The sequence below is a fragment of the Podarcis vaucheri genome, assembly GCF_965113315.1.
Source record: "Podarcis vaucheri genome assembly, chromosome: 5".
NCBI lineage: Eukaryota > Metazoa > Chordata > Lepidosauria > Squamata > Lacertidae > Podarcis > Podarcis vaucheri.
Window position 1 is genome coordinate 45,840,140 of NC_138763.1, and position 27,738 is coordinate 45,867,877.

At 49.8% G+C, this 27,738-nt stretch overlaps 2 protein-coding genes across 10 annotated transcripts in view; one reads left to right on the plus strand and one right to left on the minus strand.

The window, feature by feature from the left end:
• Nucleotides 1-23,023, plus strand: part of PDZD7 (PDZ domain containing 7) — a 31,753-nt gene extending 8,730 nt beyond the window's left edge. Inside the window, exons 5-16 of the mRNA XM_082224778.1 lie at nt 1,434-1,610; nt 3,683-3,830; nt 4,866-4,926; nt 6,105-6,575; nt 7,464-7,649; nt 9,839-9,996; nt 12,062-12,153; nt 12,397-12,488; nt 13,552-13,623; nt 14,831-15,421; nt 16,352-16,452; nt 21,215-23,023. Coding sequence (XP_082080904.1) covers nt 1,434-1,610; nt 3,683-3,830; nt 4,866-4,926; nt 6,105-6,575; nt 7,464-7,649; nt 9,839-9,996; nt 12,062-12,153; nt 12,397-12,488; nt 13,552-13,623; nt 14,831-15,421; nt 16,352-16,452; nt 21,215-21,361 — 2,296 coding nt within the window. The 3' untranslated portion in view covers nt 21,362-23,023. The remainder of the gene's footprint in view (nt 1-1,433; nt 1,611-3,682; nt 3,831-4,865; nt 4,927-6,104; nt 6,576-7,463; nt 7,650-9,838; nt 9,997-12,061; nt 12,154-12,396; nt 12,489-13,551; nt 13,624-14,830; nt 15,422-16,351; nt 16,453-21,214) is intronic.
• The window catches only part of LZTS2 (leucine zipper tumor suppressor 2), a 64,227-nt gene continuing 59,144 nt past the window's right edge, over nt 22,656-27,738 (minus strand). For all 9 annotated transcript variants that reach the window (XM_082224780.1, XM_082224782.1, XM_082224784.1 and 6 more), the window contains one exon: nt 22,656-27,063. In XM_082224780.1, coding sequence (XP_082080906.1) covers nt 26,395-27,063 — 669 coding nt within the window. In that variant the 3' untranslated portion in view covers nt 22,656-26,394. The remainder of the gene's footprint in view (nt 27,064-27,738) is intronic.

The window sequence follows — 27,738 nt, forward strand, 5'->3', positions numbered from 1 at the left end:
TCAGAAACACACTTATGGAAAAGATATGGGTGGGACATGGTTGCATAAAGCAGAGGAGGGGAGTGGACATGCTCAAAGCCTCTGTTAAAAGCATGTTCTGGAGACATGTTTTGGTGTGTTGGGTGTCAGCCCTAATAAGCCCTGATTCAAATAAAGCTTTGTTCCAGAGGTGGCCATATGCTAGTGTGCCTGGAGCCACCCCACATTGCTTTCATTCGCCTTCTGTCTCACACATGGACACATTAATTCTCATTCTCTCTCTCTCTCCCCCCCCTTACTCAGCCCCACTCCCCCACATGGCAATTATCCCTAAGAGGGAAAAGCTCCCATTTACATCCATGGAAGCTTTCCTCTAAGCCTAATTGCCACATGGGGAGAACCCTCCTTGTGTGCAAAAAATAAATACCGTATTTTTCGCACCATTGGACGCACCGGACAATAGGACGCACTTTGTTTTAGAGGGGGGAGAACAAGGGGAAAAAAATCTCCCCCTCTCTGCCCAGCGCCCCTTCAGTGAAGCGGCAGGAGGCGCTGCACAGAGAGGGGGAGAACTTTCCCCTCTTGTTGTTTAAGGTGCGTTCAGGCGTTCAGGCGGCTACCTTGGAAGCCTGGAGAGCGAGAGGGGTCGGTGTGCACTGACCCCTCTCGCTCTCCAGGCTTCAGGTTCCTTTCGACCTGCTCTTTGGGGCTGGCGGGGGGAAGCCCACCACCAGCCCCAAAGAGCAGGTCAGGGAGCAGCGGAAAGGCGCAGCGGACAGGCTCCTGCCATAGCCACGCGTCACCTCTCCAGCCGGGAGAACGTGCGCGGGGCTAAAGAAGCACCTGCGACCCTCTCCTGGCTGGGGAGGTGACGTGCAGCTATAGAGGCTCCTGCCATAGCTGCGTGTCACCTCTCCAGCTGGGAGAGGGTCGCGGGAGGCTGCTTTAGCAGCGCGTCACCTCCCCAGCCGGGATAGCGCACACGGGGCTAAAGCAGCCTCCCGCGACCCTCTCCCAGCTGGAGAGGTGACACGCAGCTATGGCAGGAGCCTCTATAGCAGCGCGTCACCTCCCCAGCCGGGAGAGCGCGCGCGGGGCTAAAGCAGCCCCCCGCGACCCTCTCCCGGCTGGAGAGGTGACGTGGGGCTGTAGAGGCTCCTGCCATAGCCGCGCTTCACCTCTCCAGCCGGGAGAGGGTCGCGGGGCTACGGCGTCTTCGCTCCATAGGACGCACACACATTTCCCCTTCATTTTTGAAGGAGAAAAAGTGCGTCCTATAGAGCGAAAAATACGGTAAATCATCCTGTTCCTTGGGTCTATTCCTAAGTCTCAGTTACGGTTGTTCAACATCCAGATTGCAATTCTGGTTACGTTCTGCCGGCCACCTATGGGCTTATTGATTTTCCAAGTTCCATTCAAAAATATTTCAGGGTGAATTCTTTATCTCGCCACAGGGTTGATGTGGTGAACAAGCGCCTGATTGTGGAGAGGAGTGGCTCAACTCCATCAGACACGAGCTCTGAGATTGGGAGGCGGAGGATCATTCACCTGTATACCACCTCTGATGACTACTGCTTGGGTTTCAACATCCGTGGGGGGAAAGAGTATGGCCTTGGTATCTACGTCTCCAAGTAAGTCTTGAGGCTTGTCCACACTTCCACTTGAAAGCATGAGTCTGAGTGGTTTTCTGCTCACCCAACTCAGTTCTCAGGGAAAATCCACTCTTTAGTGCTCAGTCAGAGCAAACAGAGAAAAATCCTGAATTGCCTTTGTTCTGATTGAGCACTAAAGAGCTGTTTGACACTGGAGCTTGCCGCTTTTAACTGTTTTGGAATCTTGATACCACCTTGGCTGAGTACCCACCATACATTTAAAGCACATTGCTTCCCCCAAAGAATCCTGAGAACTGTAATTTATTCCTAACTGAGCTACAACTCCCAGTACCCTGAACAATCTACAATTTCCAGGATTCTTTGGAAGAAGACATCTTTAAATGGATGGTTTGAATGCTGCCTAAGATTAGGTTTACTATCCCTGCATAATACTTAGGAACCATTTGTATTAAGAAGCTCCAGCCATAATGATACGATACAATTCTTTGTAGAAATACAGTGGTGCATTGTAGAACTTGTTTTGCTTGCTATACTTGCTCACTCTGCAAGCCGCAGAATGAACTACCACAGCTAGCTTAAACCTCAATTATGCATGTTTACTTGGGTATAAATCTTATTAAACTTACTGGATCTGTTTAATAGGTGCTCTTTAACACCCTTGATCCACATTTTAAATGTAAAATTGGGTTAGGTATATCATGAGAAAAAGGCAGATTTCCCCCCACTCTTTTGGTACAGGGCTGTGAGTGTAATGGTTATTCAATCTTATTTGAATTTGATACCAAATATAGATCCTTCTTTCAGGTTAATTAATCTAGAGTAAAATGGCCGTATCTTGTGTCTGTAGTATTATCTTGTGTCTGTGTAGCATTTGTATGCGACTGTAGCAGCCCTCTTGCCTCTTGTTTTTAGACTTGTTCAATCAAGTTTGTTCAGTCCCAAATGCATGCAGCCTCAGAGAAGCCACAGCTGATGTCACCTTCTGTAGCATGACCACATCATTAGATTTGATCCATGGCTTTCTATGAACTGGGGACAAATAATCTTCAGCTCTGAATACGTTTACGGGGCTTATGCCAATCTTCCACAATTAGTTTAAGAGCTGGGTCATTTCAATAATTTACTGAGCCATTGGTGAATTTATTAGAAGGAGTCGCTCACATCCTGGCTGTTACCTCCAATCTAATCCCCGGATTTGCAAATCTTTCCCCGGACAAATTCCGTCCCCGGAATGTCCCCAGATTTGCAAATTTGTCCCCGGGAAACGTGGCAGCGGCAGCCTCAGCAGCCCGGAGCCAGCCTGTTAGCAGGCGGGTGGCCATTTCACAGGAGGGGCGCAAGGCGCGCGGTTTCTCTGCCAGGCAAGGTGCAAAGCCCTTCTTTTGCACCCTGTGAAACATAAATGCGCAGACTTTTTAAAATACTGGGCAATGGCGCATCGCACACCCATGACTCCCTCGATCTCCTACCCCCTTCCCCCTTTGTTTTGACAGATGGGGGGAGGCTGGGGAGCCACGGGCGGGCAGCCATTGCCCAGTTTTTTAAAAACTTTGCGCACTTATGTTTCTCAGGGTGTGAAAGAAGGGCTTTGCACCTTTATACAATATGCATGTGTGCTTGGGCCCAGGGTATTTTGCCTCACCATCCCCACTACTGACTCCCTGTTGCTACTCAGCTCCCCCCCCCCAAAAAAAAAAGAAGGGTCCCCGGATTCATTGAGAAAGATCTGGTAACCATAATCTAAAGAGAAGGTAAAAAAGGCTCTTCTGTTTTCAGAATCCATTCTTAACACCTCAATCTCCTTTGAGAGCCATGAGGGAAAGTGCCTTAGAGGGACATGCCTTCCAGTTATGCTAGGAGGAACCAGAGTTGTTGCACCACCCTTATTGTCATAGAATCCTGGGACTGGAGCGTTGGAAAGACCCAAAGGGCCATTAGGCCCAACCCTCTGACAGCCTCCCCCTCTCTGTTGACCAAGAACATGTTCAAGTTCCCCTTGTCCTGTTCACTTGATCTGGAATGCCTTGTATACCTGCCCAAAGCCTCACTGTTCCCATTCAAGAATAATCCTAATGTCGTATCGTTCCCAGAGTGGATCCCGGCGGGCTTGCTGAGCTTCATGGGGTCAAGGTCGGCGACCAAGTCCTTGCAGCCAACGGAGTCAAGTTTGACGACATCAGCCATAGCAAGGCAGTGGAAGTGCTAAAGGGGCAGACCCACATCATGCTGACCATCAAGGTGAGGCCGGTGCCTTGCCAAGTGCTGGGCCAAGATTGGGATAGGAAGGGGTGTTACTCTATGGGAAGATGACCCAGTGGTCCCATTACTATGGGAGGTTAGGGCCATGAGACGAGGCACCAATATCCTGATTGCTGGGTGTTGTCAGAGTTCTCACCAGTTCCCACAGTCAGCTTCCTATAGGTGTAATCTCTTTCTCTACCTAGCCAGACATAGGATACATCCTTTCTATGGCTGAGCAGAGAGCGTGACACCCTGGCCTAGGAAAATGGCACTTTATAAATAAGTAGGCTACAAAGGGCCAGGGAGCAAAGACTACTATTTTGATAAAGGGCTGATCCACATTTTTGCTTGACCCTTATTTTTGATCATATTGTGTACCGATTAATTCCCCAGAGTTTGAGAGCTTTTCTCGTTGTTCTGCAGCTGTCCCTAGCAAAAACCCGATCTTACCCACTGAACTGAAGCTCAGTTAAGCAAAATCTCTCTTCGGATTTTCCGCGCATCTAATGAGATCTGATTCAGTGGGTGAGATTTTTACAAGACACGGCTACAAAACAAAGAGGAAAGCTCTTGAATCAGGGCGAATTAACTGGTATAAAATACAAACAAAACACCGGTCAAGTGGAAAGAAAGTAAAAAATACGGGCCAAGCGAAAGTGTTAATGAGCCCTTAGGAAGTGGTAGCTGCTAGAGGTGGAAAGCAGAAGCCCTCCATTTCTGCTCAATGTGCCCCGAAAAAGAGACCATGCCCTCTAAGAAGTTGCTTGCCAAAGCAGCAGCACTGAACTCTCTTTCTTGCTGCCTTCCGTGACGCCCAGCAACTCCCTCCCCAAGACGCTGTGGGACCCAGACTCTTGAGACTTAGCAGATTCAGTTTCAGCTGGGAAGGGACCTGGCAGTGGGGGATGCATTATTTATCAAAGTGTCTCTCCGCCTGGGATCGGGTTAGCCTCTGAAGACACCGCTCAGTGCTGGGCAGGCAGCAAATGATCCCATGACGTGTTGTGTCTCTCTTCTGTGCTTTCCATCTAGGAGACGGGGAGGTTCCCTGCGTACAAGGAAATGGTGGCTGAGTATTGCTGGCTCAACAGATGTAAGACACAAATGCACATTTTCTGTCTACGTTAATATGCTGGATGTTGCTTTGCTAAGGATGAATAAGGAATGCCAGAGCATCCTGCAAGCAAATTGCTTTCCCTCCTTGCATTTCAGAAAACAATCCTCCTTCCTCCCTCACCCTTGTGTTTGGGCTGTTTGCAAAGAATGCAGTGTCATCAAAAGACAAAACATGCAGAAAGAATAGCCCAGGAGTGGGTGCTGTGTTGCACAGACCATTGTTGATGGAGCTCAAATTCTCTCCTCCCAGTTGACATTTCCACCCTTAAGGACATGCTTGTAAAAGCATAGATCTATGAGTCTGTTGCACGAAGAAAGAAAACAGCAGTTCAGAGGAGCATAGGAAGCTGCTTAATACTGAGTCGGTACAGTGGTACCTTGGTTCTCAAACTTGATCCATTCCACAAGTCCGTTCCAAAACCAAAGCGTTCCAAAAGCAAGGCGTACTTTCCCATAGAAAGTAATGCAAAATGGATTAATCCATTCCAGACTTTTAAAAACAACTCCTAAAACAGCAGTTTAACATGAATTTTACTGTCTAATGAGACCACTGATCCATAAAATGAAAGCAATAAACAATGTACTGCAGTCACACAATCTATCAATCAGTAGCTGAACTGGGTTCCACATGGTCACAAAAACAAAAAAGAGCTGCAAAAACAAAAACGCAAAATAAATAGCAAAAACAGACAGACCTCAGTGTAACACTCAAAACAAAAGTGTGGCACTCAAATCGGAGCATGTTCAGCTTCTGAAAACAGTTTGCAAACCAGAACACTTCCTGGTTTGCAGTGTTTGGGTTCCAAGTTGTTTGAGTACCAAGGCGTTTGAGAACCAAGGTACCACTGTCCACCTAACTCAGTATCAGGTGGGTATCCATGGCACACTCATAATCTCATTCCACGCAGCAATAATAATATCAGTGCTTGAACTATCTGACACAACAATTGGGGTTGTTGTTTTTCTGCAGATCCAAAGTTGTAGCACATTCCTTGCTGTGGAAATGCAATATTCCCACAACAAAAGCAATGCAAGTCATTTGGCCTGTGTTCAAAAATGGGTAGCTTCTGTGCATTTATTGTACTAACATGGATTGTCAAAACAGGAAAGACTCCTATAATGCTCATTTCTCTCTCTCTCTCTCTCTCCATACAGTGACCAATGGCCAGTTGCAGGAGCTGTCCCAGACCTCAGAATCCAGCTCCTCTGCGTCATCCTACTCCTCAGGGACCCCCTTCAGCTCCATGAATGGCCTGTTCATGGCCCCGATCCCCAGCTCAGCAGCACAAAGTTGCATGGTGGATGTTGGCATCTCTGCTGAACTGCCAGTCCAGAGACACATCTTGGAGAGAGCAGAGACCGCCATGCAGACTGATCCGCTGTCGGACGGTGCCTCCTATTCAGGGAGTCTGGTGATGGAGACCCGACGGGTTGTGGAGCCCTTAAAGATCCTGAAAGACACTGCCATCCGCACCGAGAGCCTCAAAGAGTCCTTCCGCTTGAAGAAGCACCGGCCCTTTGCCAGCAGAGAGACAACAGACCCCTCCCCTAAAACTGCCCTCCTTCTGGCACTCAGCCGTCCACGACAGCCCATCAAGAGATCGCAGAGCTATCTGACCATTTATGGTATGTGCCATGGGATCGTTATTCTTACCATTCTTACCATGGTTGATGGAAACTGCAACAGGATTCCAGGCACTGCATTCCAATCACCCTCCCCATGTCCCGTTTCCCCCCAGGGAGCATTCCACGCACACTGAGCATGCTCAGTCTTTATTGGGCTGCTGGGGTGATGGGGGAACCTTTCTGTTTTGACTACATAAATACTGAGAGAATTGAGATTGCTGCTGCTGTTATCATCATTATAGCAATAATGTAGTGTAAATCAGGAGGGTTTACATTTCCCTCCCCCCCTTCATTCTACATTAATGCAACATTATTTTGATGTCAAATATTAAATGTGGACCCAGGAAATAATTTTATGGAGGAAGAAGGAGAGAGGGATTAAGCAAAGAGAAGAGGATTGGCCAAATTCATGGAAGATAAGTCTATCAATGGCTACTAGCCATGGTTGTGTTCTACCTCCACTGTCAGAGACATTACACCTCTGAATATCAGCTGCTGGGAATCGCAGATGGGCAGAGTGCTATTGCGCTCCTGTCCAGCTTGCAGACTATTCACAGGGATTTGATTGACCACTTCTCTACTAGGGAGTTCTGAAAATGTACCTTATTGCTAAACAGTCCTGGTCCTTAATATGTAGGCAGAGAGGAGAAAATCCCATGGCACATCTGAAAAACACTGGTCTGTGCATTTTGTTCCATCATGCAGAAGGTTTCTGGACCACATTTAACAGGCAGAGTCAGAAAGTTACATAATCAGATACCTTTCCTTCTCCTTCTTAAAATGGTACCCACAATACACTGTCAATGGGGCTGGAGTAGGGAAGGATCAGATTTTGGGTTATCCCACTGCTATGATCTTCAGGTATGACTTTTTGGATTCTTGCCCCAGAGGAGAAACGCCAGAGGAAGAAAGAGAAGCCGGTCTCCTCGGAGAAGAAGGCCCCGCTCCAGCGCTCCAAAACCCTCATGAACCTGTTCTTTAAAAGCACCCGGACAGGGAAGCCAAGCTCAGCAGCTGGGTCACCAGAGACACAGAGGCGGTCCAAATCCCCAGCGCGGTCTGATGGCGAGAAAGGTAACAAAAAGATGTTCTGTTTCTAGCATCCTCCAGAGAGCACAGCACTCTGGCTCTTGAATCTGGTCCTGCTTCATTGTAAACTTGCGCATGGCAGCAAGGTCTGCTGATATTTTTGGTGGGGAGAAGAGAACCTTTCACTACAAGGCTTTCCCCCTTTATTGGGCAGGGATAGAAACAGAGAGAATAATAGATTGTCAAGTGTGTGAGCATTTCCCCTCACAGAGGTAAAATTCCCAGTGACCCTTAACAAACTACAATGCTCAGAAAGGGCAAGAGTGTGTTTTGAATGTGCTTTAAAGCTTACAGTGTGTACACAGCCTGAATGTGATTGCCAGCCAGCAGGCAGCGGAACCAATCACCATTCCTATTTATATCAACAGCTGAGCTGGAGAATTTCTGTTCCTTTCTAGGCTGTCCATTTCTCTCCGCAAACCATGACCAAAAGAGAAGTCCCCAGGATTTGGCCTAGCCAAGATTAGGGGCCTATTTTACCAGATGGACATAGACTGGGTTGTTGGTTCATTTACTACAGCACTGAGAAACAGCATCTTCCATTCTGTGCTAAGGGCTTTTCCATTTGGCCTTTCATCCTTTCTACTGGTTGGGAGGTTCTTGCCCCGAGCAACAAGGGGGCACAACGGAAGTGCATTTGCCAAATGCTGATGCTTTGATCTGAAGCAGCTAGAGCAGGAGTCTGTCTACAGGCAGGAAGATGGCCAGAGTCAGTCTGTGGGGCACAAGAATCCTCTGGAGGTCACATTTGGCAGAACAAGTTGTCATAACCCTTGCTTCAGCATTTCATCACTAAACTGGTAGTGTCAGGAAAAGTCTCTGGGAAACATGGGGAAATGTGGCACAGAGAATTGTACTGTATACTGGCCTGTCTCCCTATGTCAGAGGGGAGGAGCCTCAGGCCCAGGAGTCAAATGTGGCCCCTTCTCCAGATCTCTCTCTCTCTCTGGTCCTCCGAAACTCTGCTCAGGTCCTGCTCCATGCTCTTGTCTAGTTATTTTACCTGGCTGGATCTCTGAAGTGCAATAATACACTTTGGCCACACTCACCACTGGTATGTGGGCTCTGGAAGTTTTGACCATGAGGGAATATGGTCTTCTTCAGGCATCTTTTCTGTGATTAATTGTGCTCATGATGCTATTGGGGCAGTCATACACCCTTCTGCTTTTGCTGCTGTTTGCGCTTACAAAGGTCCAAGGCGTGCATACTGCTTTGTGCAGTCAGTGCACATTCTGTAACTCGCTGCTGAAATCCTGTAACTTTTCACACCACAAATGTTTGGAGTGGGGGGGGCATCACTTCACTCGTGTTGCACTAGACACAAATGTGCCCCTCCATATGGTAAGAATGCACTAGCATTGGGGAAACACTGCAGAACAGCTAAGAAAGCAGAAAGATGTGTGGATGGTCTGGTATAAACCCAACACTAATGCACAATTATTCCACCATGACTGGTTGAAGAACACACACATAAAACAATCCGTAGGGGCCAGTAGGTGGTATAGACAGCACTGTCTGCACTGGGACAGCAGGCTGTCAGACTTGCACAAATTGTGGGGGGGGGGGGGAAACACTTCTCCAAAAGGCAGAATGGCAGTACAGTTTTCCTTTTCTCCCTTTTCATCAGACAGAGCAGAGACCAGTCCAAAATGGCCACCGCTTTCCTCCAAATTGCCCTTCTCCACTACAGATTCCAAACTATTTGTCTTTGCTCTCTCTTCCCATCTCACCCTCTTGCCTGCAGTTAGCGTCGTACAGAAGATTGTCACCCGCACTCTGAGACGGGGTAACTGAGCAGGAAGGCATGCTGTGCCTTGGCCAACAAGCATGTAGCTTCGCGTGAGCATGCCTTTGGAAACCCGTGTGTGTGTGTGTGTGTGTGTGTGTGTGTTTGTGTTGATATCAATTGCCACTTCTTCACGCCTTTCCTTTCTCAGCTGCGAATGTACAACACCTGAACATCCCACATCCAAATCCAGCACCCTAACCATCTTCATCTACACTGGGGTGCTTGTGGGTACAGAATAACTTGCATGTGCAATGCCAGTAGTTACCCACAGACATAAGATTTCAAGTGCATGCTTACATTCCAGCTTGTGGTTCCAAGTGGCCTCATGGCCTCATGCTTTGTTGTTCAGTGTTTTTGCACTGACTTTCTGTGGTGCCCCTCCCAGAAAAAGGCCGCCTTTTCCCCTCCTTGGGCTCCTCTCCCCAGTACAATGGCACGGAGCGCAGCAAAGTCACCGAGAGCCACCTGCTGCTTATTGAAGACATGGCCAGGAAGCTGCTGATGGAGGATGAAGTGGCAGCTGTGCTGAGACACTGCACCCGGGTAAGGATGGAGGACAGCTGCCATGTGTGCCATGTGTGCCATGGTGCCTGAATGGGCCGATCTCTCCCTTGATTGTGAAATGTCTTGCAACAACTTATGATCTATAGTTGCCTCACTCTGCCTTCAGTTATGTTTGTACCTCTCTTCCGTAAGGCTGTGCTTTAAAGCATCCCATTTGTCCTGTTGCTGACAGACTTCCCAGAAGCACCAGGCTGGTGACTACTGTGCCAAACAGGACGGTTAACAGGATGGTCCCACATGAGGCTCTTGCATTTTGTCTCACTCTGGCACATGGTTTGGCAGGCTTTGCATTCATTTAACTAAGAGCCTCTCATTTTGCTTTAAGTGTCATGGCTTCCCCACCAAAGAATCCTGAGATTTGTGATGTGTTGAAAATCTTCAAACAGTTCTTGGCTCCCTTAACAAACTACAGTTCCCAGGACTCTTGTTGCGGGGGGGGGGGAGAGAGAGACGACTCTTAAAGTGGAGTAAGAGTGTTTGTGGCCACAGTTGGTTTGCTTGCTTTTATTTGGAGCCTATTTTGTGCAGGCTAAGGGTGAAAATCTGGTAGGGCGAAGCAGGCATTGGTATGTCTGGCAATCCAACCTTCACTGCAGCTTTGAAGGTCTTACATACCCTCCAACGCATCAAAGGCAAAAACCTGGATGCCATCTTCCCATTTTTTCTCACCAGAGGACAGTGGCCATTTTTGGTGCTTTGATCTTGCACCATTTTGCACTGCAATCCCCCCCCCAAAAAAAACCCCAGTGCTTTTTGGGCATGGGTGCCATGCAAGATGGGAGAGGTCGCTGTGCATAATTGCGCGAGGTCACAGCACCCAAAAAGGCCAGTGTCCTCTTGTGAGAAAAAATGTGATGTCCTGGTTTTTCTGGGACACTTGCAGGGTATGGAATGTTTGCCCTCACCAGTTTGGTACCTCCGACTTCTCACCATTCCTGTTGGCCTTTGATGTGCCACTAGAGGGAGCTCTGAGCTAGCACATTGTTGAAACTCATTCCCAAGATTGCTTCTGGGAAGCCCAAGGAAAAGAGGGGGGCACTAATCTTCGTGCGGAGAGGGACAAATGAAACTAGGGCAGGGAGAGGATTGCTTAATAGCCTGATGCAGCAGCCACCCTGAAACGGGTTTCTTTTTGCCAAGACCGCTAAGGGCAGGATTACTTATCACTTATCAGGAATCCTATAAACTAATAAAGACTTCCACCTACAAGCATGCAATTCAGCCCTATGCATATTGAATTGTGTTCACGGTGTGTGTGTGTGTGTGTGTGTGTGTGTGTGTGTGTGTGTGTGTTACATTATTGTGTGTCTAGGACTGCAACCTTAAAATGCTTTATTAAAATGTTTAAGGATAGCATTCTGATTAAAATGGCTCAGTCTGCAGATAGGTTCACTGTCTGTATTCTCTTAGATTTTCCTGTCAAGGGTCACACTCCCTTGGGAGTAATCTGTTGGGGGCCACTTACAAACGGTGGACAGTGCTGAATCCAGCAATGGGCAGAAGCAGAGCCCAATGTGGGGTGGCTACCCATTTTCTTGCACTCTTTCTGTAACACCAGCACCACACTGTATCTCTGACATGCCTTGTTCTCTGTCCCCCCTCCCAGCCTGACTCTTGAAATCTGAACCGATTGCTGCTGGGGCCACACATTGCCCACCTGAAGCCAGGACCAAACAATTGATGAGGGATAGGAGTCCAACTCTGGGTCAGGGAGGGGGAACCACCTTTGGCCTGTGGCCCAGTTTTGACCTGCCAGGCCTCCCCATTTCCCCCAAATGAACACCTGCTTCACATCTGGTACAGCTGAAGATCCCAACAGAAAGCCAGATTGAACCCCCCAGCCATCCATTGATGCCCAGGCAGTTCAATTCTGCTTATTCTGGGAAAGAGTTCCTTACGGAGAGCAGAATTAAACTCCCCACCCATCCTGGAGCAACAAAGAGTAGTAACGGGGATCAGGGGATCTGTTGCTGCTTCAAACTGAATAGCAAGATGGGGCTCCCATTTGATCTCTGCTGATGGTTACTTTCCCCCCAATGCGCAGTACATCCAAGAAAGTGGAGTGGAAGATCTGGTGAGGCCACTCCTGGCGATTCTCGACCGGCCTGAAAAGTTGCTTCTCCTCAGAGATATCAGGTAGGAACAGGAAGCAATAAACTGTGGGAGGCTGAACTGCACCCCTAAACTCAGAGGGTGGGGAGAGGGAGAGCACAGGAGAGAAGCGCACATCACGCCAGCCTTGCCCAGGGTGACCATTGCTTCCTTCTGGTGCTCTTTGGTTATTTGCCATGTTCTCCCCCCAAACAGTTGCATTGCATGAGCAGAGAGTTGAGCCACCAGACACCCATGAGTCTTCTCTCCCACTTTTTTTTTTTACAGGAGTGTGATCACCCCCACGGATCTGGGCCGTTTTGACAGTATGGTTGTGCCAGTGGAGCTCGAAGCCTATGATGCCCTGAAGAGCAGAACAGGTGGGGAAGGAACCAGCAAGGATCGCAGGTGGAAGAAGGAGGGGGTGATGGATTGGGGGGGGGCTTGTCAAAGCTCTCTTTCATTTTATGGGTGCTAGAAGCAGTTGGTGGAAAACATTCCTATTCAAAAGGGTTGCCACGAGGAAAGGATCATTTCAGTCTATTTATTTGTCCTGAAAAGAAAGCAAATGGGGTAATATGGGGAGAGCTCAGCTGAATCAACATTTCTTGCAAACCATCTGAATATTTATTCCAAATGACTGTTGATTTTTCTGCTCAGTTCTTCTTGGCACCAAGAGACAAAATCATGGGTGAAGCCAGGATTTATATTGCGGGGAGGTGCAGGCTTCATGTTAGGGGGCAGAAACTTAGTTAAGTATTTTTATTGATTTGCTTGATTTGGGGGGGGCAGCTGCCCCCCTGCCCTCCTTGGCTACACCCATGGGCAAAATGGGTGCCGTGCCATTCATGCAATTAGCAATTGCCCCGTGCAGTGTGAGAAAAGTGGCAGTGGACCCTTTGACTATCTAGGGGCCCCAGCCAGTTCCTTGGCTTGCCAGTCTCCATTGCCGGTTGTGCCCTCAACCTATCCTGAGTGCCAGCAACTGAGCCTGGAGTTGCGTAAAGCAGGGAAGGGAAACATGTGGTCCTCCAAGATGGGGCTGGGCTCCAACGCCCAAGATCCAAGATCCTTGGCCACGGTGGCTGAGGCTGATGGAACGTGGAGTCCAGCAATATCTGGAAGGCCTCAGGTTCCCCCATCCTTAATGCAAAGTACGAGGGAGTTTCTGAACATGTACATAGCACATCCTCCTTCATCACAGAGTGTGAGCTGAGCTTTGGGTATGTATATATACATACATAATACTCTTATGGGAGTAGGGCGAATAAGCCTTCTATAGAAGAAGAAGGCCTGACTTCCGAAGCCCCGGAAGCTCCTTTTTCTCTAGAAATTAACCTCTGAGGGGAAAGTAGCCAGGAAGAAAGGCTGGCCACCATGCCACCCAAGATCACTGTGCAAAAGAAAATGAAGTTCAATTTGTCCACCTTTTTCTCTTCACAGTGAGATCACCTGCTCTCCGCCCAGCACAGCAAGAAACACCTCCCAAGAGACATCTCATCACCCCAGTGCCTGGTGAGTCCCCAGCCTTCATCCTTGGAGTCACACACACACACTGTGCTTAAATGTAGCACCCCAAAATATTGTACTTGGGAATCGATGTGGGGGAAAAGACTTTGAGTTTGAGTTTGGGAGTGAGTTATAATACAGATGGCATGAATGTGTACATTTCATTTCATTTGCAAGAGATGTTCTAGGTGCAGCGTTGGGGTTTCTGCAAAATGTGGGGTGTGTTTGGCCAAGGAGGGATTCGGGCCCAAATATCTGGCACCTCTGGTTCAGTTAACTCAGGCAGCAGGGCTGGTGAAAATCTTCTGTGAGCCTCTGCTCATAGGGAGAGATGGTGCTCAGCAAAGAGGGGGAGCATTGGACTGCCTTGCTTTAACCCAGCTCCTTACCTAGAACGGCACATAGGTATTATGGCATGGGTAGGCAAACTAAGGCCTGGGGGCCAGAATTGGCCCAATTGCCTTCTAAATCTGGCCCGCGGATGGTCTGGGAATCAGCATGTTTTTACATGAATAGAATGTGTGTTTTTATTTAAAATGCATCTCTGGGTTATTTGTGGGGCATAGGAATTCGTTCACCCCCCCCTTCCAAAATATAGTCCGGCCCCCCACAAGATCTGAGGGACAAGCCCCCTGTTGAAAAAGCTTGTTGACCCCTGTATTATGGTAACCAATGGCAAGGGCCATATTTGTGATTCCTGCTTACACACACACAATCCTCCAAAAAATCTCAGCCGAGGAAACGCAGTCGAGACAATCAACCGTTTCTTTTGTATTCAGTATTGCAACATTAACTCAAAATGTTATGTTTTGAACAAGGTTGAAGTTGGTTGCCATTTCACAAATCCTAACCTGCATGGAAGTTCCAATGCAACCAAGGAACTGGGAACTGTTAGCCAACTTCAACCACACATTTCCAGTCCTTTCCACAAGTTAGGAACAGAGGAAGCTGCCTAAAACCCAGACCATAGGTGTAGAAACAGCTTGCTGTTGACTAGAAGCAGTTCTCACAGGTGTCAGGCAGGGAACATTCCTAACCAGGGATTGAACCTGAGACCTGCATGCAGAGCAAATGCTCTCCCATAGAGCTATGGTTCCTTCCAAGTTCACTTTAGGCATTCAGACCCTTCTCACCGAGTTGTTTTCCCTTTTTCTGAGGATTGCTAGGACAGGGCTGCTCGGGTGATGGTCACATCCTGTGACTCTGGTTTCAGATTTCCGGGGCAGCTTCCTCCTGAAGCCAGTGACCAGCGAGGAGAAAGGAGGGGAGGCGGAGGAAGCAGCAGCAGCGCTGAAGGATAGGATGAAAGGCCTGCAGCTCTCGTCCAGCCCTAGACGGACTCACCCCCGAGGCTATACCCCTCTTCCCGACGTGCCAGTGGATGCCTACGCCTCCCACAGCATCTCCGCCTCAACTGCTGGGGGCAGTGGGCAGCCCCACTGGTTCCTAAGCAAGCCCGCAAAAATGTCAGCGAGCCCCATGCGAGCAGCACCCCCTCGGGAAGAGGTGGGGCAACCCCAAGAGCAAGGGGAAGGGCGGCCTGGCCGAGGGAGGCCTCGCACGCCCAAGTCAAGCCATGGCAAAGCCACAGTCTGGGGGCCACATGGGGAAGTCCAGCCTGCCAAGGACACCCTGTACTCTGCGGTCAACAGGCCCCGAAGAGGTAGGCCCCAGCTGAAGCAGCTCTTCAAGGACGCCCCGGCCGCTGACCAAGAGGGCCTGCTCCAAAATGGCCCCAGTGATGTCCTGGAGGAGGAATATGAGCTGCTGACGGTCAACCTGTCCAAGAGCAAACAGTCTCTGGGTAAGTTAAAGGCACCACTGACAGCCCTGGAAATGGAAGCAAAGGTCCCAGCCCTTCCCCCTGGGTGCTTTGCGTACAGCTGAGGAAACAGTTCTCTGACTATGACGAGGTGAGGAATCTCGGGCTACCGAAAGGAACAGATCTGAGATTTTAGGCTTCAATTCATTAGAAGGTATCAAAGGGAGGGGGGGTCACATATACATAGCCCTTCCTGTCACCTCCAGCGAATTGGACAGCAGCTACAGACTTCCTTCAGTCTGGGAGGGACATCGCAATGGTTTGCCACCCAGGCTGCTTGTGTTCCCCTGTGGTGGCCTGGACTGTACTTCCCATTTCCCTAGAACAGGAGAAGGGAGATTGGATTCGACTCCCATCAGCCCCAGCCGGTGTGGCCAATGGTGAAGGAGGACAGGAGCTGTAGTTCAGTAACATCTGGAAGGCTGAAGGACCTCTCCTTCTCCTGCCCAAGGATGACAAGGGAAAGTTCAGAAACCTCTCTGATTTTTCAGCAGGACTACCCTGCTTTGGAGGACTGGTAAACAAGGTGGTGAACACCCGTTTAGAATTAGGTCTCATCCACACCATACCTTTAAAGCACTATTATGCCACTTTTAACAGTCATGGAGAAGTCCAATTGCTGTGAGGAAAGAGAAACGAGTCTTTTGTTCAAGCAGCAAAATCTTCACAAGGCCAGGACACCAAATTGGAAGACCATGTGCTTAAGGAGTCTGCAGGCCTATTGTTTTCCGAATTGCCAGCAAGCGAAGCATGTGCGCCACACTCTGGCACCACCTGCTGTTCCAGGCTGTTGGCACACCTGCTGCTCCTGTTCTCCAGACAGGGAGGATGGTATTGGCAGTGGATTGTATTGGCTCAGTCACTTTTCCAACTTACTCCCGAGTGCTCACAGAGAACTACTTTGTTTTCCAGGGATCAGTATTTCCGGTGGGATAGAGTCCAAATTGCAGCCAATGGTGAAGATTGAAAAGATTTTTCCGGGGGGAGCAGCATCCCTGAGTGGAGAACTGGAGGTAAGCAGAGCAGCAAAGCAAGGCTGGCTTTCAGCAGCACCAGCTCCATACAGAGGCCAGGTACCCCCCACCCACAAACCTTGTTTCTCTACTTAGCAGCTGAGTATTAGGCCGCCCATGGCCCACTCGTACACCCAGAGCAAAGCACTACTCAGTCTGGTCTGGGCCAGCCTATCTCAACCTTGGGTCCCCAGCTGTTATTGGACTACAACTCCCACCATCCCAAGCTAGCAGGAACAGTGGCCAGGGATGGTGGAAGTTGTAGTCCAACATCTGGGGGCCCAAGGTGGAGAAAGTCTGGTCCAGGAAGCCAATGTAGTGTGTGCTCTCTATGTTACAGGACTATAACTCCCATCAGCCCAAGTCACCATGGCTCAATGGTTAGGGATGGTGTGAGGGCAACAGGATCTGGAGTGCAGCACATGGGCTGTCCGTAGTGTAGCTGATCTTGGCATAGCCATTATATATTTCTTCTCAGCTTGCCCACAGCAACATACACAGCTTCTGCAGCATGCAGCAAACAACACTTACTCTGTGCACTTTCAATAGGATTTGTGCAGTTGCTTCAGCAGCTCTGTTGGGAGCCAGTATTTGCACACCCAGCTCCTCCCCCCCCCCCCCCACATAACCCACCAGCAGTGGAGGACAGCACCCTCCCTCCTATCCCCCATACTAGCAGGGAAGCAACTTGGCCAAGGTCACCCAGGGGAGTCTGTCATAGAGCAGGCAGCAATCTCTCTCCTTCCCTAATCCCTATACTCTCGCTTTGCTGTCTCTACAGTCTGTTCTTCCTCTATCCTCCTCCCATCAAAGCAGCCTGTCTCTCTACACCACTGTTCATGCAGCCTTAATCCTATGCAAGCTTACTCAAAAGTAACTCCTCCCGAGTGCAAGGGAGCTTAATCCCCAAAGATGAACAGGACTGTAGCTTCTGTGTGGAATTGCGACACATAGAACCTACTAAATTTATTCCTCTGTTCCTATTGCTATGAATTAATAAATTGCTTTCAATGCAAGCACACTTTTACTGTACAACTGAAAAAGACTGCATGGAGGAATCTATTGCAGCTTGTAGGATCTTGATGAAACCATTGTAATCTAAAAAGCATGGTGCATAAGTGGGTCTAATGTGGAAGAAGTAAAAAAAGAGAGACAGAGAGATTTCAGCCAGTCAAATCCATATACAGGAAGGTAATATAACAATCCTACAAGTGTGTCATATCATATCCCTTTGCCAGGGAGGGAGACCTTAATCAGCAAAGCCTGGATCTATTTATTCATTAATCAATGATGTTTTTATCCTACTTTTTTGTCCCAGTATGAGGACACACTGGGTTATGCTAGCAAAACAGGATTTTCCCATAATCCACAACTAGGGTTCAAGGCATCTCTACAAAACAGACCCACCTTATTCCAGAGTATTTATGTCTCAGAGTCCATCACCACAGGACTGGGATGGGATCACTAGATCACAAGCAGGGGAATCCCAAGTGAGCCACACTGATCCCTGTGTTTGCGAAAGAGTGATCAAAGCTTTCTAAGAAGCCACCAACTCATGTTGAGCAAGCCAATCTCGTGGCTCCCAAACAAGAGAGTGTGCCGTGGTGGCCAGGAATCTCGCCCCCACCCCACCCACTTGCATTGCCCCTTCCATGGCAAAGGGGTTGCGCCTCCCATCTGACATCCCCACAGCCCAACCTCCCTGCGCGGTTTCACCCTTTTAAGACATCCGCCCCCTCCCCACCAAGTAAGCACTCATTGTGCTTTGTCCTATAATGAGGCCGAGGGCCCCAGCGGCAGGCATACACACCCCATTGTGCCATTCAGGGTTCCCCACGGTTCAGGGCGCTGCGCGGCATTTCACAAGGCCTGCGTAATGAGGCCGGGCGCTGACAAAGAACCATTGTGGGCCTTGGCCCGCCCGCCCGCCCACCAGGCAACTTTTCATCTGTCCCCGGGAGCAGCTGTAATTAGATTTCCCCCTTGGTGGCCTCTTCGCTGAGAGGATGGCAGGCCCAGATTGCCAGGTGGCTCTGGAGGGGGGGAAAGCCTAATGGTCCCCCAGGTTGCTGTGGCGGGGAGAAACAGTCAATGGCTGGCTAGAGGCACAGGTGACACTCCTCTGCGATATTTATGGAGGGCTGCTGGTGGTGGAGGGTGTTGACCTAAGGCTTGCCAGTTTCTTCAAAGCTCCCTTCTCTGCTGCCAAGCCCAGAGACAGGAGTCTCTCTCTCTCTCTCTCTCTCTCTCTCTCTCTCTCTCTCTCCCCCCAGCTTAGCTTTTGCATTACTGCTATACACAGGGATCCAGCTATTCTGTTAACTCAGGATGCAATATCCAGCTTGGCATTGTCACTTGACATGTAACTGAACTATGGGACTCTCTCCAACAGGAGGCTGTGACGGCCACCAGTTGGAATGGCGTTTAAAGACAAGTCAACAAAACCGATGACTACTAGCCATAGTCAGAGGCAGTTGTGGTTCTCAACACAAGTTGCTGGGAATTGCAGAAGGGGCGTGCTCTTGCCCTTGGGTCCTCCTTGCCACTTTCCTACAGGCACCTGCCTGGCTATTGTGAGAACAGGGTGATGGGCTAGATGATCATCCAGCAGACTGTTCTTATGTTCTTGTGGCATTGCTGGGCATCTGCTAAGGTCCACATCTGAACAGCGGACCCGCTGCCAATCTCTGGAGGCTCCTGGACATGCTGTTCCTCCTCCTTGTTGTTACTTCCTGTTTCCCTCCCCTCTTCAACCTTCTGAGCAGTGCAAAGAGCAAGCCTTGCAATGGGCAAGCCGTAGTGCCCACTGAAGGCAATGGGAGAGGCAAGTTATTGGGCAGCAACAACTGCAGTGAGAAAGAGGTCTCATTCAGGGGAGGGAACTCACAGAGGGCATCAAATCCAAGGAACCAGCACTGAAGAATATGTGCAGTATTCCCTGCCTGGTGATCACCAGATGTTTGGGATTACACCTACCAAGATGGCCAAAAGTCAGGGATGATGGAAGTTGTATTCCACAACATCTGGAAGACACCATATTGGCTGCTCCTGTTTTAGATTGTAATAGCCATCAGCCCCAGTCAGCATGCTAGCTGGGGCTGACGGGTGTAATAATAATAATAATAATAATAATAATAATAATAATAATAAAAAATTTATTTATATCCCGCCCTCCCCAGCCGAAGCCGGGCTCAGGGCGGCTAACAACACTAAAATAGTGCAACATTATAAAAACATCATAAGAATTAATTAAAATCAGAATTGATTGCAACCATAAACTAAAGTATTGTAAGGGTTGCCAAAGGAGGGAGTCAGGCTGTGCCCTAACCAAAGGCCTGGTGGAACAGCTCTGTCTTGCAGGCCCTGCGGAAAGATGTCAAGTCCTGCAGGGCCCTTGTCTCTTGTGACAGAGCGTTCCACCAGGTTGGAGCCGCAGCCGAAAAAGCCCTGGCTCTAGTTGAGGCCAGCCTAACCTCTCTGAGGCCTGGGACCTTCAAGATGTTTTTATTTGAGGACCGTAAGTTCCTCTGTGGGGCATACCAGGAGAGGCGGTCCCGTAGATACGAGGGTCCTAGGCCGTATAGGGCTTTGAAGGTTAAAACCAGCACCTTAAACCTGATCCTGTACTCCACCGGGAGCCAGTGCAGCTGGTATAGCACCGGATGAATGTGATCTCGCAGCGAGGACCCCGTAAGGAGTCTCGCTGCGGCATTCTGCACCCGCTGGAGTTTCTGGGTCAGTCTCAAGGGCAGCCCCACGTAGAGCGAGTTACAATAATCCAGTCTGGAGGTGACCGTCGCATGGATCACAGTGGCTAGGTCAGGGCGAGAGAGGTAAGGGGCCAACTGCTTAGCTTGGCGGGGATGAAAAAATGCCGCCTTTGTTATAGCTGTAATCTGCGCCTCCATAGAGAGGGAGGTATTGAAGATTACACCCAAACTCTTAACGGACGGTGCTGGCACTAATTGCACCCCCGCAAGAGATGGGAGTTGCCCCCTCAATCCCATATCGTCCCGTCCCAGCCAGAGGACCTCTGTCTTCGAAGGATTTAACTTCAACCGGCTCCCACGTAACCATCCAGCCACAGCTTCCAAGCATCTGGTCAGTGTGTCTGGGGCCGAGTCAGGATGGCCATCCATCAACAGATAGAGTTGGGTGTCATCAGCATACTGATGGCAGCCCAGCCCAAAACTCCGGACAAGCTGGGCGAGGGGGCGCATAAAGATGTTAAAAAGCATCGGGGAGAGAATCGCACCCTGAGGCACTCCACACACCAAGGAGTGGCACGATGACAGTTCCCCCCCAAGCGCCACCCTCTGTCCCCGACCAGAGAGAAACGAGCCCAAAACATCTGGATGGTTAAGGAAGGCTGATATACAGAGTACCAAGAGGCATAGCAAAGATGCTTACACAAGTGAGACACAAGAAAGGTAGGTCAGCTGAGGGGCTTGTTCCGTGCAGCATCACCATAGCTAAGACAGCTTGGTTCCCGTGTATAGTTGGTGACTCTAGCTCTGAAGTGCAGCTGCCCCTACCATACTTCTGCTCTAAGGAAGAGCTCCCTGGCAGATTTCAGACAGGGGTCTTTCCCAGCCCTACCTGAAGATGCCCAGGGTTGAACCTGGGACTTTCTGCATGGGAGGCAGATGCTCTGTCACTGAGCTACAGTTCTTCCTCTTGAGCTACATCTCTTCCCCGATATAATACATATAGGAATACAGGGCCTCCTTTTCTAACTCCTTTTGGGGTTTTTTTTTGCTAGGCGGGCCAAGAGCTGGTTGCAGTGGAAGGGGAGAGTTTGCAGAACGTGACCCACCAGCGAGCTGTGGACATCATCCGCCAGGCCTATCGCAACAAAGCCAAGGAGCCCATGGAGATTGTGGTGAAGGTGCCGAAGAGAGCCAGGTAATGCCGTGGACAAAGCGACACGTCCTGAACAACGTGGCCAGCCCAGGCCTTCGAAGTGGCTGCAAGCCCCCAGTGTCAGCAAAGGACCTGTTTATGATTGGCTGCCTATTGCTCAGAAAGGTAGTGGTACCGCTGAAGCAAACTACTGGCTGGGTGAGTAAGAAGGGAAGCCACTTAGCAAGCAGGGGGCTTAAGGGAACATGTCAAGCTTCCCGTTTCCAGAGGAGCAGCAGGGAAGCGCAGGCAGGTGCACCTATCATAGGACCAGCCTCGACAGGAATCAGGTGTTCTGCTTCCAAAATCCACCAAGAAGATGCTTTCATGAGCAGCTGTAAGTGGGACAGCTGCAACCAAGACTAGTTGCTTTGCAACAAACTTCTTGCTGTAGTGAGCAGGCGTCAAAGTTGTTTTTGGCATATGGAACTTTGTACAGCTCTCATTTGAGTGGAGGTTTTCAGATAGCAGGATGTAGGGCTGGCACCTTTAAACCAGCCTGGCCACTTTTTGGACACTTGGCTAGTTCAGGTTGAGCACTTAGGCAATGGGCACTGTTTTAACACATCTGAACATCCGTCTGAAAGTGAGTTGTGGATTTTCTTCTCTCCTTTTGGAGAGACAACCGTCCAAGGGTCCACGAGATAATTAATGCAGGAAACAGGGCTTGATATATTCACTCAACACTTTCTTCCATTGAAACTCAAATGCTTAATCCATAGAGAAATAAAGAGGCAGCAGTCCCAGTAGGAGACGTATAGCAAAGCAAGCTGGTGGTCACTGTTTCCATCTAGCCTCAGAGCCGCTCTGCAATGGCCATGATGTTGCAAGCCAGCAAAAAAGAAGATCCTCTTCTCTGAACTCCACGTGGGGAGGACCTACAGAGGCTCTCTAGCCTGGAATCCTAATGTCTGTTTCAAAGCATCCCCCAGCTATTGCCTAATAGGGAAGATCTGCTAAAGGAAAGGGATAGATCCCTGAGCTGAAGTTGCTATTTTGGATCAGAGAGTGTCCATTTCCCAGGTGGATACATTCCCTATGGGGCATTTTTTAAAAGATGCTGCCACAAATGTTTTGCAAGCCACTGAGTGAAGGTGGCAATTGTGAACCAAGGTGCATTTGGACCCAGTTTTTATACAGCAACAAGAGGAAGGGTGTGCAAGTGCAAGACCACCAGCCCACCCACCTCTGCTTCTCATCCATCATCAGAACCACTCTACCCTATCTTCATCCTTCCATGCTCCCACTACCTTCACCCATCAAACCACCAGGTGGCTTTTCTTAAAAAACACAGAAGTGGCTTTGTCGTCGTCTTCTTTTTTTAATTCACACTTTTCTTTTGGTTTGTACAAGAAATTTACACAGCTTGGAAAATATACAATTTCAGAAATAAAAGTAAAAAAAAAAGTATAACACAAAGTGGAGCTAAAAAAAGGGAGGGGAAGAGAGGGATCAGGTAAGCAACAGTCACAGAAATAACATGCACCAAGCTTTTTCCTTTGGTCTAGTGTTGTGTGTCCCTGGCGCCAATCTCGTGCACTCCCATAACTATGGGCAGGAGAGTTAAGAATGACCAGGGGTGGAAGTGGGCGGAGATGGCTTGTTCTCTTGGAATGCACAACAATCTCCCAAGTGAACGTGGAAGCCATAAACTCCCTTCTGCAAACAATCCAAAGTATCATACAGAGCTGGAATGCGTCCTCCCCAAATTCTTGAGTGTGCTCTTTCGTTTTCTTGCATGCGGATAAACAGGAGGAACTGGAGCTAAGGCTAGACCAGGCTGGCAGATATCAAGCAGTCCCTCCTCTAGCAATGGGGCTGTTATTTCCAAAGCGGCTTGAGCAGGGTGCTGAACTAGGCTGGGCTTTGGCTGCACTCTGGTCACAAGTCACTCAAGGAGAGGCTTCTCTGCTCAGCGCTTGCACAGCCAGAGGGACGGGGCTAAGAACATCTGACCAGCTTGGCAGGATGGGCACATCAAGCACTAGCTGCACAAAGGAGAACTCAGGGTGGTCAAGGAGAAGGTGGTGAGCCACTGCGGCTATCAGAGCCATGTTTGCTCTGCCATCTGGTTCTTCCTGCATTGGCTGAAATGATAACTCATTCCTGTTCCTAGTCCTCCTTGTTCAGCTATACCCTGTTAACCCCAGGGATATGTAGTCAGCCTGGCTACATCTCTCCACCAGAGAGAGCTTTTCTCCTTTACAGGATATTCAGCCACTCCCAGTCAAGCTCCTCTGGAAATTACTTTTCCACACCCCAGAAGACAAGACCCTGCTTCGCTGACCTTTTTTGCTCCTGGGCAAATATTGCAGGGTATTTGCAATGAAGTTCTTTTTAAAAACACTTTACCTCCAGGAAACTAGTGGGCAGCATAAAGCTTAATTTATCAGGGAGGGTTTCCACAGCAGTTATGGAGGGCATCGCTCTCCGCAAGTGGAGATGCTGCTCTCTGAAGAGCCCATCTGCAGAAAAGGCCCTAGGCTATTTGGATGTGAGAGTAGAGGGTGGGCATTTGGGCCGGGCTTTTTCCTCACTTCCAAAAGCAGCTTGAGCACAGATTTTTAAAGAGGTGTGGGCTTGAGGGCACTGGATGGAGCAACTCTGGTGTTCAATTGCCTCCAAGCTACTTGCAACAGAAAGTGGACAGCTGGGTACTGCAAGATCAAAAAGGAAGGCTGGACTGAAAACAGGAAGCAGGCATTAAAGAGAAATAGGATTCAAACTGAATCACATTTGGTTAGAAGCCATGAGGTGGAATGGAACTGAGACACCTGGAGAATGAAGGCATCTGGGAACAGTCAAGGGACGCTGTCCATCAACTGACCCCATCCTTCGCTAACCTGGTGTCCTCCAGATATTTTGGACTACAACTCCCAACAGCCCTAGCCAGTGTGCCGGCCGAGGCTGATGGGAGCTGTAGTCCAAAATATCAGAAGGACATTAGGCTTGCAAATGATGGCCTACCCACATCATCCATGAGAAACAGTAGCCAGTAGGGCACTCTGCCAGCCAGGCCTGAAAGGAAAGCAATGGGGGTATCATGAGGACGGTGCTGTAGGCAGTACCACTGGGCCCTGAAGCAGCTTATGGAGCCTGCAGGGAGTGGATACAGCTGGGCAGAAAAGCACAAGCTGGAGGAGGGCAGGCGGGGGTGGGGGTGGGGGACCCAGGCAGCAAGGCCCAAACAAAAGGCACTCTCAAATCAGAGCTCAACCAGGAGCGACAAAGGCAATTGGGGGTGGGGTGGAAGGACATCCCAGGTCCCCATGCAGCAGGGTCCCCCGTGGGGGGGGGAGGGAGGAGTGGGACTGGCAAGTAACTCGGAGCCCTGGTACAAGACTCAGCATCCCCAAGCAAATGGGCAGACCCTGGTCTGGTATGGAGAAGAAGACATCCCCAGCTTACAACAAGAGGAGTTCAACTATCTGGGAATGTCCTATAAAAATAACTTGGGCATCATTGTTAATATATATTTACTTATACCCTGCCTATTTTCCATGACCGGACTCATCATGGAAGTGAAGGTGGGGCAGGAATGCAGATGACATCGTCTATAAACTGTGATACGTTGGCTGTCCTGGTCCCCTTAAGGTTAGGGCACGTGACAGGGCATCAGGCAACCAATGCAGATGCCTGAGAAGCTTTGGCCTTTTAGTCTTCTTGGGGGGGGTGCTGGGGGGGGGCTCCTGCTTCCACAGCACAGAGGGAGACTACTTTTCCTCAGCAAGCCTAGCACAGTGTCTTCCCACAATGCCTTGGGTGAGATCAGGCTAGGCCTGCATATCTTCTGTAATTCCACAAAATGGCTACCAGTCACATTTGCTAGATGCTACTTCCATACATCAGAAGCAGTTTGACACCAAATACCAGCTTTTTTTGAGGTGCGTGTGGGTAAACTGCAGGGGAGGGCTGCTAGGCTCATACACTGCTTGTGAGCTTCCCTTAGGTTGGCCACTGTGGAAACATAATATTAGCCTTTGGTCTAACCCAGCAGAGCTCTTCTGAACGTTCTTTAGCACTGAAATAAGCAATAAATGTGGGACCAGAATTCAGCATCCTGAGAATCAATGTTGGGTCTTACCGCTATTTATCATTCTTATTATTGCTGTCCTTATGACTATAAAAAAATAGTTTGTGTGGACCTTACAAAACAACCTGCCCTTTACAACTACTGTAAGCGGCACAAATTATGCAAACAAAGTGCATGTGTGCAAGTTTGCTTAATTTGTACAACTTGTCAGAGTCACAGCATCTGGGGTTCTCTCGGTGGCTTTGGATTGTATGTCCCCCCCCCCCATTTATTTTAAAGATTCACTTTACCCAGCCCAGGACTGGGACAAAGGTCAAAAGAGCATCCTGTAAAATGCTTCTCCAGCCAGCCTAAAAACAGGCGATGCTAATTCCTTCCCACCAGTTAAGTGGATCAGCTGGCTGTCAGCAAAGCCAACTTAGCCTAACTTCCAGCCAGGTGGTGGCTGGGGGCCAGCTGGGTCACTTCATACAGGTAGTGGCAGAAGAGAGAGCTTCCTGCCTTCACTGTATCTCCAGCCCACAGAACAGGAGGCAAAACAGTGGTAGCCATTTTCTACCACAGCCAACACCTTTGTGGGAGGTTGGGGAGCATTAGGACCTAGAGGGCAGCTGCTTCCTCATGGGGAGGGGTGGGGAATGGAGGAGGAGCTGCTGCTACAACATTCCAAAGGGCGGGCTTAGTTAGAGGTTAGTCCCGCCTCCCTACAAGGCAGGTCTGGAAAATACTGACAAAATCCTTAGCAGCCTCTACCTCCCAGTGAAACTGCCTGGCTTCTGGTCCTTGTCTTATCTCAATGGCAGTGAAATCTGTTAAGCTGGTGGGGGTGGGGGAGTTCCCCAGACAAGTTAAGTAATGGAACAAGTCCTACCCAGTGGGATTCAGGTATAGCAGACCTCCCTCCACCACTGGACCCAAGCTCACTCCGTTCTCACGTCCGACGGAGCACGCTCCCTTGTCTGCGGCCGCGCAGCCTATTCACCAAGGCCTTCTTCCGCCAGGCACGGTCAGATCTCGGTGGCAGCAATCTCCTCGAAGCAGATGCCTTCGCCCCCGTGCATCTCGTACTCCTCCATGTCCCGGGCCTCGAGTTCGAGGCTGAGGTGGCGCAGTTGGCTCTCCAAGTCACGGTTGTGCCGGTACATCTGGATATAGTTGTGCTGCAGCTGCTTCTGGTAGCGGATGACCCTGTCCTTTTCCCCCTGCCAAGTGACGCGCTCGGCGTGGAAAGCTTCCCGCTGCTCCTCGCTGCGCCGGCGCTCGCACAGCAGCTCAGCGCGCAGCCGTTCGGCCTGGGAGCGCAAGCCCTGCAGGGTATCGGCTGCCTGGCGCTGGGCCTTGGCCTCGTCGCACTCGGCCAACAGGGGGCAGAGCTCCCCGCCCGCACTGCGCAGTCCCTCCAACTCGTGCTCCAGCCGCCCCACCTTCTCGCGCAGCAGCTCCGCCTCGCTCTTGCGCCTGGCCAGCTCGTTGGCACAGACCTCCAGCTCCAAGGACTTGGTGTGGGCCACTTCCTGCAAGCCCAGCACCTGCTCTTCACCAGCCTGCAGCTCAGCCCTCGCTTCCCTCAGCTGGGCCCTCAGAAGCACCAGCTCGTTGCCCCGCTGAGCCACCTCCGCCTGCGATTCCTTCAGCTGCTGTTTCAGTAGCGAGATCTCGCCAGACTTCTGGCACACCTGGTGGGAGTGAAACAAGATGCATCAGCTGACCTGGAAGATGCCACAGATTCTGACCCAGCAAAGCGAGAGGCCTGGTTGGATTAAGAATGTAAGAAGAGCTCTGCTGGATCAGGCCAGTGGACCGTCTAGTCATAAAAAAATGATAGACATCATAGTTGGAAGGGACCAAGGGGATCGTCTAGTCCACATCCCCTGCAATGCAGGAATCTTCTGCCCAATGTGGGGCTTGAACCCACAACCCCGAGGTTAAGAGTCTCATGCTCTACCAACTGAGCTATCCCAGCATCCTGTTCTCACCCCAAAAGACCCAAACATCTCTGCTCGACATCTTCTGAACAGTGCCCAAAATGATGTGTTTTGAGGATTTGAGAGAGAACTAAAAAGTATGCCAGGGATTATTCCCAAGCCCATGGTGAAAGCTATACTTCTCTATACCAGCTTCTTCAACAACCAGAGGCTGATGGGCTCAAACTCCCATCAGTCAGCAGGGTGAAAGGTCAGGGATGATCGGAGTTGTTGTCAACTAACATCTGGAGGGCAGCTGGATAGGAAGGCTGCTCTGGACTGTCCTCCAATTCAGCCAGAAAGGTATAACTAGTGATGTGGAGGGGGTAACTTCCCTGGATAGACTAAAGACAGGTGTTTAAAGACTTCTAAGGGGAAATAAGGCAA